This window comes from Notechis scutatus, chromosome 14, assembly GCF_049901735.1.
Source record: "Notechis scutatus isolate UNSWTSFEM ecotype Mainland chromosome 14, rNotScu1.2, whole genome shotgun sequence".
Taxonomy (NCBI): domain Eukaryota; kingdom Metazoa; phylum Chordata; class Lepidosauria; order Squamata; family Elapidae; genus Notechis; species Notechis scutatus.
Genome location: NC_142022.1, coordinates 5,023,247 through 5,042,072, shown reverse-complemented (window position 1 = coordinate 5,042,072; position 18,826 = coordinate 5,023,247). Strand labels below are relative to the sequence as shown.

Genomic DNA, 18,826 nt, shown 5'->3' with positions numbered 1-18,826 from the left:
CTTGGGGGAGATTTAAGGCAGTGTTTCTCCAGTAGGGCAACATTAAAGATGGGTGGGCTTCAACTCCCAGAATTCCCCGGCAAGCGTTTGATCATCTTAGTTGCTGTTCTCTGAACTTTTTGCAGAGTCTCTCCATCTTTTTTATAGTCTGGTCACCAAAATTGGTTGCAGTATTGGAGGTGTGGCCTTAACTAAGGTTTAATAAACTGGTCATTCCTCCTGATAGGCCTGGCAGCCTCCGACCTGGGAATATTCAAGTCTCTACCATATATATTCTTGTTTTTGCCTGCCCCTCTGTTGTGTGTGTGTGTTTAGGTTTAAATATGTGTAAGTTAAAGAAACACGGGGATGCGAGGTGGCCCCATCAGATTAACCAGCCAGAGTGGAAATGAAGCGAAACTAAGAAAAAAATAAAGAAATAAAGATAACCAAAAACCCAAAGACCTTGTGACTTTGGAGGTGTGAAAAAAATACATCCACGCAGGTCTAATCGGAATAGAAAAAGGCAGGGGCAGAAAAGCCAAATTTCTTCCTTTCTTAGCCGAAAGGGGCGGGAAGAAGATGAGGAGGGGGGGAAATTTTGCTTTTTTATGGCTCATACATAACGAAAGACGGTTTTGATTCCAGAATTGGAAAATAAATATATAAATACACACAAACACACACACACACACGGCTGTTTTGATGAGAATCTCTTTTCATTCATTCCGTATGAAGATTACCAGCAATGTTCACTGTATTTTCACAATCTGCTTTCTTTATTTGGATATATAATATTCTGTCCATGCGTTTTGATTCCGTTTCCATTCAAATGTTCCTTTCCACACCCCTCCTTACCCACATATACACACACAGAGAGAGAAAATAGCCAGGTTTTTCTACACAAAGATTTTGCACCAAAACTGGGGATTCGGTCCATCATTTCTCCAAGTGCTATACTTAGCAATTCTAAAAAGTTACACTAGTCATCGGTTGCTGCTCTTAAAATTAGGAAAAATTCGAGAGACCCTGCATTTTAAAGAAACTGAATGATTCAGAGGAAAATCAAATGTGGCAGGCCACCAATACTGGAGGGCACCAGGTTGCAAAAGCTTGAAAATTAATAGGGCTGAGGGCTCCAAAGCGGTTGTCTTAAAGACAGGCAGATGCATGCACACCATCATCTAGGACAAACAGCCGGCTTCTGTCCTCCCAAATCTTTGAGGGTGGCCATTGTGGCAAACTGGGCAATCCCACAGGTGTTTGAATCCCTGTCCATCCGGAAATAGCCCTAAGAGAAAATACAAAGAGTTCAGTTCAACTGTCAGATATCCCAAAGCGATACAGCTAACCAGTCAATTATCCATCAGAATAGAGCTGGAAGGGACCTTGGAGGTCTTCTAGTCCAACTCCCTGCTCAACCAGGAGACGCTATACCATTTCAGACTCTAGTCTCTTCTTAAAAAGCTTCCAGTGATGGAACACTTCTGGTGGCAAGTCGTTCCACTGGTTAATTGTCTTCATTGTTTGGTTTCTACTGCATTTATGTCAATTTATGCCAGTGATGGGGACTGATGCGTTCCCTGCCCCTGAACTGGGTTTTGGTTTCCCCAAACTCACTTCCCCAAGTGATCCAAGTCGAGGCCAGTTTTTCTCAAGTTTAGCCATTTTCAGATGTGTGGACTTCAGCTCCCAGAATTCCCCAGGCAACTTTCCTGCCTAAGGCGGGACTAGAACTCCCCGTCTCCTGGTGATTGGCCCAAAATCACCCAGTTGGCTTTCCTGCCTAAGGCGGGACTAGAACTCCCCGTCTCCTGGTGATTGGCCCAAAGTCACCCAGTTGGCTTTCCTGCCTAAGGCGGGACTAGAACTCCCCATCCCCTGGTGATTGGTCCAAAATCACCCAGCCGGCTTTCCTGCCTGAGACAATACTAGAACTCACCATCTCCTGGTTTCTGGCCTGCTATACCTTTACCTTAAGAGACTGGACTGCCATTTGTCAGAAGTGGTGTAGGGTCTGCTGCTTGGGCTGCTTGGGCGGTGGGGTTGGACTAGATGACCTGCAAGGTCCCTTCTAACTCTGTTAATCTAATCTAATCTAACCACTAGACCAGGGGTGTCCAACCTTGGCAACTTTAAGACTTGTGGACTTCAACTCCCAGAATTCCTCAGCCAGCTGAGGAATTCTGGGAGTTGAAGTCCACAAGTCTTAAAGTTGCCAAGGTTGACACCCTGCACTAGACAAAGAGGCACTTCCAATTCCATTCTCTTTTTCCCACCAATCAGTGAAAACTCAACCCACCTCTTCTCCCCAGTGTTTTCCCCACGAGTTCTGGATAATCCAGTATGATCCACTCCAGGTACCGCGTCGGATTTTACCTGCAACCCAAAAAGCACACCTGTAAACCGTAACAACCTGGTCATGGGTGCTCATTCCCTCCTAACCCCTCCCAAGAAAGCTATCGTGTTTTTGAAGGTCCATCTTTGCTAAATTGGACTAAAACATGAGCCTCTCAGCAACTTTGTTAGCTGCTCCCCAAATCCTAAGAGAACCTGAATTTGGAACTTGAATTTAGGTAGCCGCAAAACTTCAGCCTAATTTGGCACGTTAAAACTCTCACCTTGTTCTAGGTTTGCACCGGACTTTGGATCCCGGTTAACGGGTTCACTCTCGTTAATAAAACTTTGTTTCAGGCAACAGAACCTCGTTCGCTTATTGCATGCCATCATCAACTAAGCAATTGTAGGCAGTCCCGGGTTTATGACCATTCTTGGAAGCAGAATTTCGGTTGCGAAGCAAATGTCTATGGAGATTCCTCGTCATCCAGGCCCTGGTTGTCTCAAAGGTGCTTTTTTCCCCCCCAGAGGCAACCGGATTTTCTGGATTTTCTTTGAAGACGTTTCGCTTCTCATCCAAGAAGCTTCTTCGTCTCCGAAGAGTTCAAGAAGCTTCTTGGATGGGAAGCGAAACGTCTTCAGAGAAAAACCAAGAAGTCCAGTTGCCTCTTGAAGGAAAAGATAAAAGCACCTTTGGGTGTTGCTAAGCAAAGTGATTTTTAAGCAAATCTAGCTTTTCTCATGAATTTTGCTTATGAGGCCGGCTGGGCAACTCACAATTGGCGATCGCCTGACCCTGGGACTCCGCAGCTTCTGTAAATCCACGCCAGTTGAATTTTGATCACATGAACTGGGGGGGGCGTGCTGCAATGGTCATAAGTATGAGGACCAGCCTTGCCACTTTTTTCTGTGCCAGTCTGACTTTGAATGGTCCGTAAACAAACAGTTGTAAGCCAAGGACTTACTTCTGAGATTCACTGAGTAAGCTAAACATTCTCTCTCTCTCTTTTTTCCCCTCTGTCTTTCTCTTTCTTCTCTGTCTTGGTTTCTCTCTCTCTCTCTCTTCTCTGTCTCTTTCTTTCTCTCTGTCTCTCTATCTCCGTGTCTCTCTCTCTTCTCTGTCTCTTTCTCTCTCTCTCTCTTCTCTGTCTCTGTCTCTCTTTGTCTCTTTCTCTCTGCCTCTGCTTCTCTCTTTCTTCTCTTTCTCTCTGTCTCTGTCTCTCTCTTCTCTCTGTCTCTCTCTCTCTCCGTGTCTCTCTTTCTTCTCTGTCTCTTTCTCTCTCTCTTTCTTCTCTGTGCCTGTCTCTCTTTGTCTCTGTCTCTCTGCCTCTGCTTCTCTCTTCTCTTTCTCTCTGTCTCTGTGTCTCTCTCTTTCTCTCTGTCTCTCTCTCTCTCTTGCACATACTGATGTTCCTCAATTTACGACTGTAATGGACCCCAAAATTACGATTGTTGATGCAGCTGTTAAGCAGGTCCACTACATGACCGCATATTGATTTTAGAATTGTTTTAGTGGAAATCATTAGACAACTGTGGTCATTAAGCGAACACTGTGTTGTTAAACAAATCCATTTTATTCGATGGCAAAACCTGTTGAAAATTCAGTGATTTTGAAGATGGGATTCTGCAAATCGCCATAAATGCAATCCAGTCGCCAAGCTCCCACAGTGAGATCCTGTGACTATTGGGGGGAGGGGGGCATCAGAACTTTGACATCGCATCAGGAGTACCTTCTGGTGGCCCTGACATAACTTCAGACAGTCGCTAAGCGACCGGTCATTGAACGAGGACTACCTGTATGGACTAAATCGGATTAAGATTCTAAGGTTAGGATGTTGGGTGATTGCAACCCTTCACAAACAACCCAACTGCCTTCAAATTGGTGTGATGACCCATCTCAAAACTGGCGGGATACTGAATGGGAGAATCAAGCCAGGATCCATGAACCCCAACAAGCAAGGAAACACAGCTTACCTTCACCGAAGCCAACAATTAGGACCGCGTGGTCAAGCCAGTTAGGGTCACAGCTCACTTTGGACCTCTGAATGATGCCCTTTCGGTAATGCTGCCCCACGGAGAGAATCCAAACAGACCACAATTAGCCATAGATGGATGGTCATTAAATCTCGGTTACCCCTCTAGGTCTCTTTGTTTCTCTAAGTCTTCCGGAATTAGTTCCAGTGGCCAAATTCACACGTTTCATCTGTATTTTGACCATTTTTTTTCTTCTTTTCCTGCAATTGAGCCACAAACTAACCCCGTGGCCTAGGTTTCTGCAATACAGGTAGTCCTCTACTTACGACCACAATGGAGCCCCAGATTTCCGGCGCTAAGCAAAACAGCGGTTAAGTGAATTTTACCCCATTTTTACAACCTTTCTCCCCACAGATCCCTGCAATTGTTAAGTTAGTCACACGGTTGTTAAGCGGATCCATCGTAAACATGAGTCCGTTGCCAAGGATCCGAATTCTAATCATGGGGAAGCTGGAAATGTCATAAATGTGAAAAGCGGTCGTAAATCCTTTTTTTTTTCAGTGATGTAACTTGGATCACTAAATGAGCTGTTGTAACTGGAGGACTACCCGTATACAGGAGCTGGTCTGAGTTCAAATTAACTCAAGTTAGGGAAAATTCAGCCACAAAAGAACCTCGGCAGCGAATCGGGAAGGATGTCAGTTAATGAAAAAGTTCCTTTTTTCCCCCCGAATTTTACCCCCGTTCTCACCTGCATGTTTTTTTGGTTTATCAAAGCTGTCACGGGACCCTGGGTGGCCACCACATTAGCAATATCTGGGAGAAAAAAACATCACAAATTAACATTTGGAAGTTTGGATAAGCAACAACCTAGAACAGCAAAATCAGGATTTTGGAGCGAAATTCATTTCCCCTCCCAAGTACAGGTTGTCCTGGACTTACAACGGCCCGTTTAGTGACCAAAAAAGGGACTTGTGGCCGTTTTTCACACTTAACGACCGTTGCAACATCCCCATGGTCAGGTGATCAAAATTCGCTTGGCAACGGGCTCATATTTATGACGGTTGCGGTGTCCCAGAGGGCATCATGGGATCAACTCCCATCAAGTCCCAGGGGGAAGCGTGATAGCAACTGCAGTGATTCACTTTAACAGCTGAGGAAGGAAAGGTCGTAAAACAGGGCAAGCCCCACTTTTAACAAAGGTCTCAATTAGCAATGTAAATTTTGGGCTCATTTGTGGTCATAAGTCCAGGTAGTCCTCGACTTACAACCATTGTCATTGCCAAGCCAGGCAGGACGTGACATGAGTCACACCACCACCTTTTTTACCTCTTTGCCAAAGCGGTGAAGCAAATCAGCCTGGTTGTTAAGTGAACCACCCAGTTGTTAAGCGAGTCAGGCTTCCCCCATTAACTTGGCATGTCAAGACGCCCGCTGGGAAGATCCCCAAAAGGGGATCACACGATCCCAGGACGTTGCAACGGTTTGTAAATAAATGCCGGTTGAATTTTGATCACGTTACGGTGGGAATCCTACAACTGTTGTAAATGTGAGGATTGTTTGCAAGCCACTGTTTTCAGTGCCGTTGTAACTTTCAGTGGTCACTAAATGAATGGTTGTAAGACAATTACCATCCTCGTTTAACGGCCCTATAATCCCCTTGAGGGGTGGAGTCCAAACAACTGAAAGGAGCTAACAAGAGTATTTGAATGGCCGGATGCCCTTCCTGTCGCCAGTGTGGAGTTTTGTTCAGCAGAAATATTTTCAGCGTGCCCAGAGAGAGAGAAATATCTACCTCTACCTAGGATTGAACTCGCAGCCTCCTGATTGTGAGACGAGAGATCCAGCTCTAGGCCACCGCACCACAATGGTTGTAACACAATGACTTACCTGTATTAAGCCACAATGTTGTTTGGGGTTTTTTTGGGGGGGGACATATATAACTGCACCTCTTGCATTTAAATGGGTTGAACATGTAAAAAGAGACTGTCTACTTCCAAATAATGTTTTTATTCTTGCTCCAATTTTTCCAAATGCAAAAAGACACAACCCTACATTAAAAAAAAAAAAAAAAGAATCTTGAGTCAACCTGCTAATTTTTTTCAGGTGCCTCAAGAGGCTTATAATTCAGACGTCTCAGTCCAGCCCTTATCCAAAGACTTACATTTCTCATCCCTTGGAAGTATGCTGTAACCATCAATCTTGGTTAGTTTTCGCTTCTTGAATTTCTGGCAGCGGTGGTTTTCCCCAATGTAAGGGTAAAGTGTGCTTGGTGACAATCCACCTGGAAAAGAAACCGAGGATGGTTCACGAAAGGGGGTGGAGGAGAAAGACTTTTTAAAAAGTTTTATTACCGTTTTCATTTTGGATTTTTCCTAACGTCGGCAGTTAAGTAACTGCCTTGAAACTGTTTTAATGACCAGGCAGATAATTCGCTAACCACCTGCTGCACAAAATCCAGCCTTCAGCCTACAAGCAAGCCGAGTTGATCATCAAATAACAAAATATGAGAAGAGCTGCAGGAATTGGGTGTGTCTATTTTAATGAAAAGAAGGACAAGAGGTGACTTGGTAGCAGAAGTTCAATATTTGAGGGGATACCCCAAAGAAGAAGGGGGTCAATCTATTCTCCAAAGCACCAGAAGGCAAGGCAAGAAGCAACGGATGGAAACGAATCAAGGAGAGAAGCAACCTCGAATTATGGAGAAACTTCCTGACAGGAAGAACTATTAATCGGTGGAACAACTTTCCTCCAGAAGTTGGAGATATAATTGGAGGTTTTTAAGAAGAGGTTGGACAGCCATTTGCCTGAAATGGTATAGGGTTTACTGCTTGAGCTGAAGGTTGGACTAGAAGACCTCCAAGGTCCCTTCCAACTCTGTCATTCTGTAATTCCAAAGCAACTAAGGACAGGCCAAGAAGCAATGGATGGAAATGAATCAAATAGAGAAGCAACTTAGAACTAAGGAGAAATTTCTTGACAGAGAGAACAATTAATCGATGGAACAACTTGCCTCCAGAAGTTGGGCTCCATCACTGGAGGCTTTTAAGAAGAAATTAGACACCCATTCGTCTGAAATGGTATACGGTCTCCTGCTCGAGCAGGGGGTTGGTCTAGATGACCTCCGAGATCTCATCCAACTCTGTTATTCTCTTATCTCTGCCTCTCGGTTCACAACTCACTCACCTGCTCGCTCAGAGCCCACCTTGATGGGTTGTTGTGAGGCTCCAGCATGGGTTGAGCCATCACAGCCCGGGCTCCAGCGAGGGAGAAAAGAGTTGTGTGAACTCACTTAAAAGCTACCACAAAAGAATGCAACAAACTGGGATGTCCACATACTGTTGTTGACGACGTACTGAAACGCGTCCCAGACATAGCCCCCTAGGCAGCCTCCTCGGGAATGGTATGTGCAGTCGGTGACTTCTAGAATGAAAGAGAGAGAGAGAGAAAGATTATTTCGAAGAAGATTGTCGGACAGCGATGGAAGATGCTTGCCTTCCTCCAGTTCCCAAATCAGTCAGCCCTCTCTGCCACCCAACCTGTCCCCACTTCCCAATCTGAGTTTGCAGAAGACCATTGAGGGAACTACCCAATATTCCTCAATCTTGGCAAAGTTAATATGCATGGAGTTCAGCTCCCAGAATCCCCCAGCCAGCCTGCTTTAAGATGCATGGACTTCAACTCCCAGAATCCCCCAGCCAGCCTGCTTTAAGATGCATGGACTTCAACTCCCAGAGTCCCCCAGCTGGCAGGCTTTAAGGGGTGGACATCATATCCCAGAATTCCCCAGACAGCCTGCTTTAAGATGCATGGATTTCAACTCCTAAAATTCCCCAGCCAGCATGATTTGAGATGCATGGACTTCAATTCCAAGAATTCCTCAGCCGGAAGGCTTTAAGATGGGTTGGACTTCCAACTCCCTTAATTCTCCAACTGGCATGCTTTAAGGGGCGGACATCATGTCCCAGAATTCCCCAATCAGTCTGCTTTAAGAGGGATGGTCTTCAACTCCCAAAATTCCCTGGCCAGCAAGGAATTCTGGGAGTTGAAGTCCACCCATCTTAAAATTGCTGGGATTGAGAACCCACTTGAATGAACCTTCCTTTGTCACCTACCTTCCCGTCATCGGACATACCTTGCACGGAGAGGCTGCAGTTAACATTTCGGTGAATCTTCCACAACGCCTCTATGTTGGAGACGGCCGCAAAGGCCCAACAGGATGCGCACTCTCCCTAGGGAAGAGATCGGAAACATTAAACTAGGATCTGGCCCATGTCCTCCCATTTCTAACCACAGCTCTGGTATCCTAGGGCTGTTAACGGTGCAGGAAAATTCACCCTGCAGCATCAGTTGCATATAGCAGGTGTTGCAAATTTCACAGAAGAAAGGAAAAGCCATTCTCTATAGTTGCCGAGAGAATTGCATGAACTAGTCCGGGACACCACTAGCCTTCATCCTGGCCCTAGTCCAGCATTCTTTTAAGGTGGGTGGACTTCAACTCCCAGAATTCCCCAGTCAGCATTCTTTTAAGAGATCAGCTTGCTGGGAAATTCTGGGAGTTGATCTGGGGGATTCTGGGGATCGAAGTCCACCCCACTTAAACTGTCTAAAGTTGCAAAAATAACTACTCCAAGGACTTCGATTTAGTGGTTCAGGACAATGTCACTCAACAAGGCAGGACAAATCCATCTTTCCCCCTTCAACATCATCAAGGCTGGAAGATCTCCCTAAAATTTATGCTCTGCGTAAGTCACATCTATCACCACCAAAAGTCCCTGCTGGTTGAGAAGACGGAAATCGGCGTCCGATGTGACATGAGTTTGCGGAAGATAAGTTGGCAGCTCTCTCTGTCCACGCTCACCTGGTCCTTCACTGGAGACAAGCCCTTTTTTCTCCAGTCGCAGAATCGGGGTGCCCCCGTGAAGCTACGGGGCGGCTCCATCGGCCCAAACGGCACAGCCTTTGAAACCGGGTTTCCAAACTTCTTCGCAAACTCACTTTCTGCGTAGGGAAGAAAAGACATTCTGTATTATCCTCCTGTGGCTTGGGCTTATGACTCCAGTCTTCTCTAACCAGCCTGTGTCGTGAGGGCGGGGGATGAGGGGTATTGTAGTGGAGGAAGCATCCGGGAGGAGGTTGCAGAGTTTGGGCAACCTGGTTAATTTACTAACTTTCACTTTGCCAAAAGCGCTGAAGCTTAAAAAGGAGCCTAAGCATGAAAACTAAGATCGTGAGCCCTCTCCATTCCTGGCCAATAGATGGGGAAGAAATGGAGGTAGTGGCAGATTTTATTTTCCTGGGCTCCACTGCAGGCAAGAACTCAAAAGACGCTTGCTCCTAGGGGCGGAAAGCTATGGCAAATCCAGACAGCCTCCTCAAAAGCAGAGACAAATCCCCCTGCCAACAAAGGGGCGTAGAATCAAGGCTGTGGTTCCCCCAGTGGCAATGTATGGCTGGGAAAGTTGGACCATAAGGAAGGCTGAGCGCCAGAGAATGGAGGCCTTTGAACTCTGGGGCTGGAGGAGACTCCAGCGAGTCCCTTGGACTGCAAGGCCATCCAACCGGTCAGTCCTAGAGGAGATCCACCCTGACTGCTCTTTAGAAGGACGGATCCTGGAGAGGAAACTCAAAGACTTTGGCCAACTCATGAGAAGGAAGGACTCGCTGGAGAAGAGCCGAATGCTGGGAACGATGGAGGGCAAAAGAAGAAGAAGAAGAAGGGGACGACAGAGGAGGAGGTGGCTGGAGGGAGTCCCTGAAGCAGTCGGCGTGAGCTTCAATGGACTCTGGGGGATGGTAGAGGATAGGAAGGCCTGGAGGAACGTTGTCCATGGGGTCGCGATGCAGTGGACACAACTTCGCAGCTAACAACAACAAGAAGTGTGAAAAATGGTCATAAGTCACTTTTTTTCCAATTCTGATTTAAGTTTGAACGGTCCCTAAATGCACTGATGTAAGACAAGGACTACCTGTTGATGCTGAAGACTTTCCCAGTTGGCCATCTGCCTAGCTGCCCTTCAGCAATTCACACCGGCCAAACATTTATTAAACAGACCAAGGAGAGGTGACCCACCGCAGGCGTGGGGTGGGAAAACCTGCCTTCTTTTTTATTAAGTTTTCTATTTTTACTCTTCCCCAAGAGGGAGACGTCCGTGTGGAATTTTCAGCCTCGGCTGCCAAAATAATTTGGCCGGCCTTGGGTGTTGTGTACCTACACACACACACACACACACACACAAAAGGAGTAGGAAGAAAGATGGGAGGGGCGGGGAAAGCCAATTCTTTTGATCCTGCGCGATAGCCTTGCGAGACTCGGGCAAAATTCCCCAGGAATTCAACTTTCTTGGACCGTTGGCTTGGTATTCCACCGAGTGCCAGCCAAATTGTCCCCCCTTCCAAGCTCATCCCTTCAACCGGGGTGAATAAAACACACTGCTTAAACACACAACGCTTGCAGTGCCCAAACAAAAGGACCATTGTGTGACCTGGCCGTCCCAAGCTGTTTCCTGCGAGCCACTGAGATAAGGGCAGCTTCCTACAACACGCTTCACTGTTTCAGTTTAACAAAATTACAGAGTTGGAAGTGGACCTTAGAGGTCTTCTAGTCCAACCCCCTAATCAGGCAGGAAACCCTATGTCATTTCAGGCAGCTGACTGTCCGGTCTTTTCTTATAAACTTCCAGTGGTGAAGCACCTACAAGCCATTCCACGGGTTAATTGTTCTCACTGTCAGGAAAGGTCTCCCTTAGTTCTAAGTTGCTTCTTTGCTTTGTTTAGTTTATTGTCTCGACTTCTGGTGCTTTGCAAAACAGAAAACTGGACAAGAAGCCCAGCTGCTTTTTGAAAAAATAAAGAGAGAGATTTAGCCATTGTGTCGATGCAACACGGCTGAAACTCCGTTGGTTAGATCTGCAACGGAGGTTGGATTCTGTGGTGGGCTCGTCTCTAAAACATCCTGCTTACCACAGTTGACACGGAGGCTCGCCCCCTTCTGCAGGACGGGAACGCTCAGCTCACCACCAGCCCACCACAAAGACAACTCGGGGTCTTTGTTTGCACAGGCGGTTCAACAGCAACACTTTCCAATGTGGAAACCAGGGCTGCGCGGTTTATTCAACTCATTTCACTTTATTGGGCCGCTGGCTGCTTTGGGAATGTCCCCTCCCTTCTGCCTCTTGGGCACCGCCTCCCCATCATAGAATCCTAGACCTGGAACGGACCTTGGTTTGGACTAGAACAGTGGTCGCCAACCAGTGGGCCCGGGACCATTGGTGGTCCGTGAGAAAATGTTGGTGGTCTGCAGAGAGAAAGCACCCCCCGAAAGCAATTAATCCAGACTGCACAGGAACACAAGGCTGCGCTGCCCACATGGCCCGCGGGAACACAAGGCTTGCGTCACTTGCATTGTGAACAACACGAGGTAGTGAGGGGAGGGGGGAAAGGACGGAGGGGGGAATTTGCCCCACTCGCCTGGCCTGGCCACTGGGCTGCTTCTTTCCACTTCTTTCTTCTTCTGCATGCAAGGAAAGCAGCAGAAGTCTTTCTTTCCCCCCCCCAAACTCTGCCAGAAATGAGTCTTTGGGACCCTACAAGGCCTCCTGCACCAAGAGGCTGCACCGGCAAAGACTCATTTCTGTTGGAGTTTGGGGGAGAGAAAGAAAGACTTCTGCTGCTTCTGCTGTTTTCCTTGCATGAAGCCAAAAGTCTCTCTCTTTCTCTACCCCTGAGAACGGAGCTGGAGATGGTATCCTGTTCCCAAATAAAAAACGATCGATCAGTAGGAAATCGGGGTGGGGAATTTTCCTCCAGACTTTTTTGGGGATTTCCCAGGGTCTCTGGTCCGCAGGATTTAAAATTATGGGTTTGGTGGTCCCTGAGGTCCAAAAGGTTGCCGACCCCTGGACTAGATGACCTACAAGGTCCCTTCCAACTCTGTTTATTGCGTGACAGGTTGTCCCTGACTCAACAACCATGATGATGCCCCAAATTTTCATTGATAAGCGAAGCATTTCTTAAGCTACTTTTGCCCCATTTTACAACCTTTCTCGTCGCCGTCGTTCAGCGTATCCCTGCAGCGGTTAACTTGGCCACCTGGTTGTTAAGCGAATCCGGCTTCCCCATTGACTTGGCTTGTCAGAAGTTCGTGACCTCGGGACACTGTCATAACTATGCGTCAGTGGCCAAGGGTCTGAATTTTGATCACGTCACCGTGGGGATGCCACAACAGTCGTAAGAGTGGAAAATGGACGTAAGTCACTTTTTCCAGTACTGTTGTAACTTTGAACAGTCACAAAATAGATACAGTGTTAGAAGGGACCTTGTAGGTCATCTAATCCAACCCCCCCACGCCCCCCACGCCCAAGCAGGAGAAACTACACCACTTCTGACAGGTTGTAATTCAATCTCTTCGTGAAAGACTGTAGACTAGGTGAAACCAGGTTTAATAGCGGTAACTATGAGAGGGATCTTGGAGTCTTAGTGGACAACCAGCTAAATATGAGCCAACAGTGTGCAGCAGCAGCCAAAAGAGCTAATGCAATCCTAAATTGTATTAACAGAGGGATACAATCAAGATCAAGGGAGGTACTAATACCACTCTATAAAGCCTTAGTAAGACCACACCTAGAGTACTGCATCCAGTTTTGGTCACCACACTATAAAAAAGATGTTGAGGCTCTAGAAAAAGTACAGAGAAGAGCAACCAGGATGATGAGGGGACTGGAGACTGAAACATATGAAGAACGATTGCAGGAACTGGGCCTGGCTAGTCTAGTGAAGAGAAGGACCAGGGGAGACATAACAGTATCTTCCAATATTTGAGAGGCTGCCCCAGAGAGGAGCAAGGGGTCAAGCTATTTTTTAAAGCACCCAAAGGCCAAACAAGGAATAATGGATGGAAACTGAAGAAGGAGAAATTCAACCTGGAAATAAGGAGAAACTTTCTGACAGTGAGAACAATCAACTCATGGAACAGAAGTTGCCGTTGGAAGTTGTGGGAGTTCCATCCCTGGAGGCTTTCAATGAGAGATTGGACTCCCATCTGTCAGAAATGGTATAGGGTTTCCCGCTTGGGCAGGGGGTTGGAATAGATGACCTACAAGGTCCCTTCCAACTCTATAAATCTATAATATCTAAGCAATCAACCCATGGAACAGAAGTTGCCTTCAGAAATTGTGGGAGCTTCATCCCTGGAGGCTTTCAAGAAGAGATTGGACTGCCATTTGTCAGAAATGGTATTGGGTCTCAGCACTTGGGCAGAGGGTTGGACTAGATGACCTATAAGGTCCCTTCCAACTCTGGTTATCTGTTATCTGAAAGCTTCCAGTCATGAAGCTCCCACAACTTCTGAAGGCAACTTCTGTTCCACTGGATGTTTGCAAAATGAACGGCTGTAGGTCGTATTCTGCATTCTGTTATTCAGCATCCTTGAATAATCGCCCGCATTGATCAAACATTTCATTTCCCTTCCATCTTACCTGTCAAGTCACTGAAAGGGGTAATCCCATATTGTGCAGTCCCCAGTTCAGTGTCCTGCAAGACCTGGCTCGTTTCCATGTTCTCTGCGAAGACCTTGAAGCGGTAAATCATCTCTAGGATGAAGAAATCAAAGGGACAGGAAACAGAAAGCCCCATTTAAGTTACAAACGTGGAACGCTTAGCTGATGTTAGACCCTGCTTTGTCTGCTTCTCCCCTTCCTGGGTAGCTGTGGTTTTAATATTTTTAGATTGGGAAGTCAGGTAACCATTCTAGAAGGAGAGAATTGCAAAGTCTTGTAGCCAAATCCTTTTCGTGTCCCTGTTGTTTTAACACCTCAGGAGTCAAAATAATTTTATTTTAGCTCATGGAGTGCACTGAAATGCTTCTACATTTGCAGCTGGACAGATGAAAATTAACACAGCCAAAATTTAATACTTTTGGAAGGGTGTTTTTCAACCCTGGCAACTTGAAGATGTGTGGTGTGGACTTTGACTCCCACAATTCCCCACCTGGCCTGCTTTAAGATGGGTGGACATCAATCCCAGAATTCCCCAGCCAGCAGTTTGGCTGGGGAATTCTGGGAGTTGAAGTCTGAATCTTCCAGCTTCCAAGATTGAGAAACATACTGCTCTAGAGAGCATCCACTTGGTGGTCTCAGATCTGCTTCTCTTCTTATTCAAGTTGCATTCACACATACTAAAAACATGGCTAGGTTCAACCTCTTCTGCGATTTTTCAGAATCCCATTTATTGGGCTAAGGTTTAACATGCAGGGTGCAGAGGGAGAAGCACAAAATTCATATATATTGCTTACCTTCTTGGCTGTTGTAGGTTTTGCCAAACTTCGCCATAAAATCCTGGAACTTCCCAGCCAGTTCCATCTGGAACAAACAACAGCACGTTAAAAAGTTAACCCACTTCAGAATAAAAACATTGCAAAGACAAATTTCCACTTGCAGCCCAATTTTTGTTTTCTACCAACACAATGCTGTCCGTAGCTGTTCCGTCCATGTTATCCTTGTTAACTCTCTTTTATATATTTAGGAAAATTTTAAAAAAGGAAAGATCAGTTGAATGCAATTCCTGAAGCATTTCTTTCCTTGGCCAAAGAAGTTTCTATTTTTCTACTTTATTTTCAGGCTGCTTGAGAATTTATTTATTTTTTTAGATTTTTCTCAAAGAGGTTTTCTGAAGCTGGTGGCAAACTTACAGTAGCTTTCCCCGTTATTCTATCAACTTTGTAGCAGTCTGCATTTTCCAGTCTGCAAAAATATATAATTTCTCTCCCCCAATAATATGGAGAATAATAATTTCTCTCCCCAGAATAATATGGAGAATCACCGGAAAGCTGGGGAGAAAATTAAAGACTTTGATCGATAATTTATCAAGCACCTCTATGGGTCCAAGACAGATGTAGAACTGGAACCAAGAAGAAATTTCCTGACAATGAGAACAATTAATGAGGACCCAGATTGTTGGGGGCAATAGGCTGACTCTGTAAAACCGCTTAGAGAGAGCACTATAAAGCGGTATATAAGTCTTAAGTGCTATTGCTAGGTGCTAGTCAGTAGAACCACTTGCCTCCACAAGTTGTGGGTGCCATATCAGTGGAGGTTTCTAGCAAAAGATTGGACAGCCATTTGTCTGAAATGGGATGGGGTCTCCTGCTTGAGCAGGGGGTTGGACTAGAAGACCTCTAAGGTCCCTTCCAACTCTTTTGTTCTTCTGTTTTTCTGTTAGGGGCTGGAGGCTAAACCACACAACGAATGGTTAAGAGCACTAGGTATGTCTAGTGAAAAGAAGGACTGGGGGTGACATGATAGCAATATTCCAGTATTTGAGGGGCTGCCCCAAAGAAGAGGAGGGTCAAGCTATTCTCCAAAACACCTGAGGGCGGGACGAGAAGCAACGGATGGAAAGTCAGTAAGGAGAGAACCAACCTAGAACTAAGAAGGAATTTCCTGGCATTGAGAAAAATTAAGGCGTGGAACAGCTTGCTCCATCACTGGAGGCTTTCAAGAAGAGATTGGACAACCATTTGTCTGAAATTATGTAGGTTCTCCTGCTTTGAGCAGGGGGTTGGACTAGATGACCTACAAGGTCCCTTCCAATTCTTCCGTTGTTCTGTTATTTTCTGCACAGCAAATGATTAAGCTGTTATCTAAAGGCAAGTTGCAACAATGATCAGAGATGGGGGAGGGGGGGAAGGAATTTATAGCCATTTTCCTCCCTTTTTTCGACAGCCCCATTCCCTTCCCCTGTGTGGGGGGGTCTCCTCACCGTGCCCAGATCTGAAGGAAGGGTAAAGTTGGCCCGAAGAGCAGGCATCCATGCCGCCCATAGCGTCAAGCCAGCGGCGAGTTTGGCCAGCCCCATCGCTGGTGCGTCTTGTCGCATCTGGGGTTTGTGGTGAAAGTATCGACAAGGGATGGAAAGAGAGATGAAGACCTGGGGGAGGGCATGGAGGGGGAAACCACAGCGACAGGAAAGCGAGGTGTGAATTTGAGCCCTCCCTGTCAAAAGCATGCAGACTGTTTTTCTCTCTTTAAAAAAAAAAAAAACCAACAACTTGGAACTTTTGCAGTCATGGCTAAATAAATCGATCGGAACATGAACAACAAAATATTTATCGTTACAGATTCTCAGTCATCCAGGTAGCGTTGTCGTTGCAACTGGACTCATTTTTTTATGATTTAGTTTGAGGCGTTTGGCTGCTCTTCCGTAGAACATAGAATAGCAGAGTTGGAAGGGACCTCGGAGGTCATCTAGTCCAGTGGTCACCAACCAGGGGGCCGGGGACCACTGGTGGTCTGTGAGAAAATTTTGGTGGTCTGCAGAGAAATATCACCTCCAAAGCAATTAATGCAGGCTGCGCGAGAACACAAGGCTTGCGACGCTTGCATTGCGAACAACACGAGGTAGTGAGGGGAGGGGGGAAAGGGCGGAGGGGGGGTTGAACTTGCCCCACTCGCCTGGCCTGGCCACTGGGCTGCTTCTTTCCACTTCTTTCTTCTTCTGCTTTTGGCTGCATGCAAGGAAAGCAGCAAAAGTCTTTCTTTCTCTCCCCCAAACTCCGCCAGAAATGAGACTTTGGGACCCTGCAAGGCCTCCTGCTCCAAGAGGCTGCGCCGGCAAAGACTCATTTCTGTTGGAGTTTGGGGGAGAGAAAGAAAGACTTTGGCTGCTTCTGCTGTTTTCCTTGCATGAAGCCAAAAGTCTCTCTCTCTCTCCCCCCCTGAGAACGGAGCTGGAGACGGTATCCTGCAATCCCAAATAAAGAACGACCGATCAGTAGGAAAACGGGGTGGGGGATTTTCCTGCAGACTTTTTGGGGGGATTTTCCCAGGGTCTCTGGTCCGCGGGATTATGAGTTTGGTGGTCCCTGAGGTCCAAAAGGTTGTCGACCCCTGTTCTAATCCAATCTCTGCTTGAGCAGCAGACCCTATATCATTTCCCTGGACAACAAATGGTTGGCCCATCGCTTTTTGAAAGCTTAACTACTTTTGGAGGAAGCTGTTCCAGTGGAGAATTTATCCTTCGTTCCAGGTTGCTTCTCTCCTTGGTAAGTTTCCATCCGTTGCTTCTTGTCCTGCCTTCAGGGGCTTTGGAGAATAGCTTGACACCCCCCACTTCTTCGGGGAAGCCCCTCAAATATTGGGAGGCTCCTATCGTGTCTCCTCTTCATTAGACTAGACCCGCCCAATTCTAGCAACCGTTGTTTGTATGTTTTAGCTTCCATCCCCGGAGGTTTTTTTAAAAAAAATCGCCTGAACATCCATTTGACCAGGATGGTAAACAGGGCAAGGGATGGCAGAGGTGTGTGTGTGTGTGTGTGAGTTGGACTAGAAGACCTCCAAGGTTCCCTTCCATCCCTAGGGTTCTGTACTCCCTGTTCTCAAACACAAGCACAAACAATTCGCCTTGGCTGCAACGGGCTGCACATTCCTACCTGGGCGAGGTACCCAAAAGATCAAAAGGGCCAGAGAACGGCCCCACCAACGCTCCGGCCTGAATCGGGGCTGGGCTTTTTTTGTGGTTTGTTTTAATCTTCAAAGGGGGATGCCCCCCATCCCTGGGCCCGCTAGCTCACCGATGCGCCCCTCCGCCTGGAAAAGCCTTTTGATGTGAAGACCTTGGGTGCAGGTGTTGGAAGGCGCTGTTTGTGAACCGCTAATCTCCTCGCCGCCGGCAGTGAGTGGCCCCACGGCTGCCTGGCCTTTTTCCACCCTCCCTCCCCATAGGAACATTCCTCCCCACGGACCTGGGGTGGGGTGGGGGGCTATTTATAGCGGATGGACAAGGGGTCTCTATTAGAGGAGGAAGGTCAGGCCAGAGGGGGGCAAGGGAGGAGGAGGAGGAGGAGGAGGGGGACCTGCAGGATTTCTTCTCCAGGGTTTACTCCCTGAATTTCAGAAAGGAAGGGCACAAGAACAGAGTTGGAAGGGACCTTGGAGGTCTTCTAGTCCAGCCTCCTGCTCAAGCAGGAAAGCCTGTTCCATTTCAAACACATTTTCCTTTCTTCTCCATCCCTTCCTCAATCCCTCTTTTATTTCTTTCCCTTCCTCCCTCCCTTCCTCAATCCTTCCTTTTTTTTCTTTCCTTCTTCCCTCCCTCCTTCCCTTATGTCCTTCCCTGCTTCCCTCCCTCCCTCCCTTCCTCAATCCTTCCTTTTTTTCTTTCCTTCTTCCCTCCCCTCCTTCCCTTTTTCCCTTCCCTTCCTCCCTCAATCCTTCCTTTTCTTCTTTCCTCCTCCCTTCATTCTCTGTCATTCTCTATACATTCCCCCATGTGCTGATGCTTCCTTCAGGGCAAAGTCTGTGGAGATTCTCAGTCTCCCAGGTCCTGGTTGTCCTAAAGGTGCTTTTTTCAAGAGGCAACTGGACTTCCTTCTTTTTTTTCTTTCAAAGATGTTTCGCTTCTCATCCAAGAAGCTTCTTCATCTCCTTCCATTCCCCACCAACTTGTCAGAACTGAAGAAACTCCTTGGATGAGAAGTGAAACGTCTTCACAGTTACAGAGGTGCAGACAGTTATAGAGGTGCATGTGACAGACTCAATAA

At 46.8% G+C, this 18,826-nt stretch overlaps 1 protein-coding gene across 1 annotated transcript; it reads right to left on the bottom strand.

Moving 5' to 3' along the window:
* Window positions 1–737: 737 nt before the first annotated feature.
* CTSW (cathepsin W) lies at window positions 738–16,259 on the bottom strand. The gene is made up of 11 exons (XM_087943547.1): window positions 16,048–16,259; window positions 14,582–14,648; window positions 13,767–13,880; window positions 9,152–9,291; window positions 8,426–8,522; window positions 7,630–7,713; window positions 6,455–6,574; window positions 5,042–5,106; window positions 4,291–4,381; window positions 2,282–2,358; window positions 738–1,270 (listed from the first exon to the last, which is right to left on the bottom strand). The coding sequence occupies exons 1-11, from the start codon at window positions 16,162–16,164 to the stop codon at window positions 1,160–1,162; spliced, it is 1,083 nt and encodes a 360-aa protein (XP_087799673.1). The 5' UTR covers window positions 16,165–16,259; the 3' UTR covers window positions 738–1,159.
* Window positions 16,260–18,826: the final 2,567 nt, after the last annotated feature.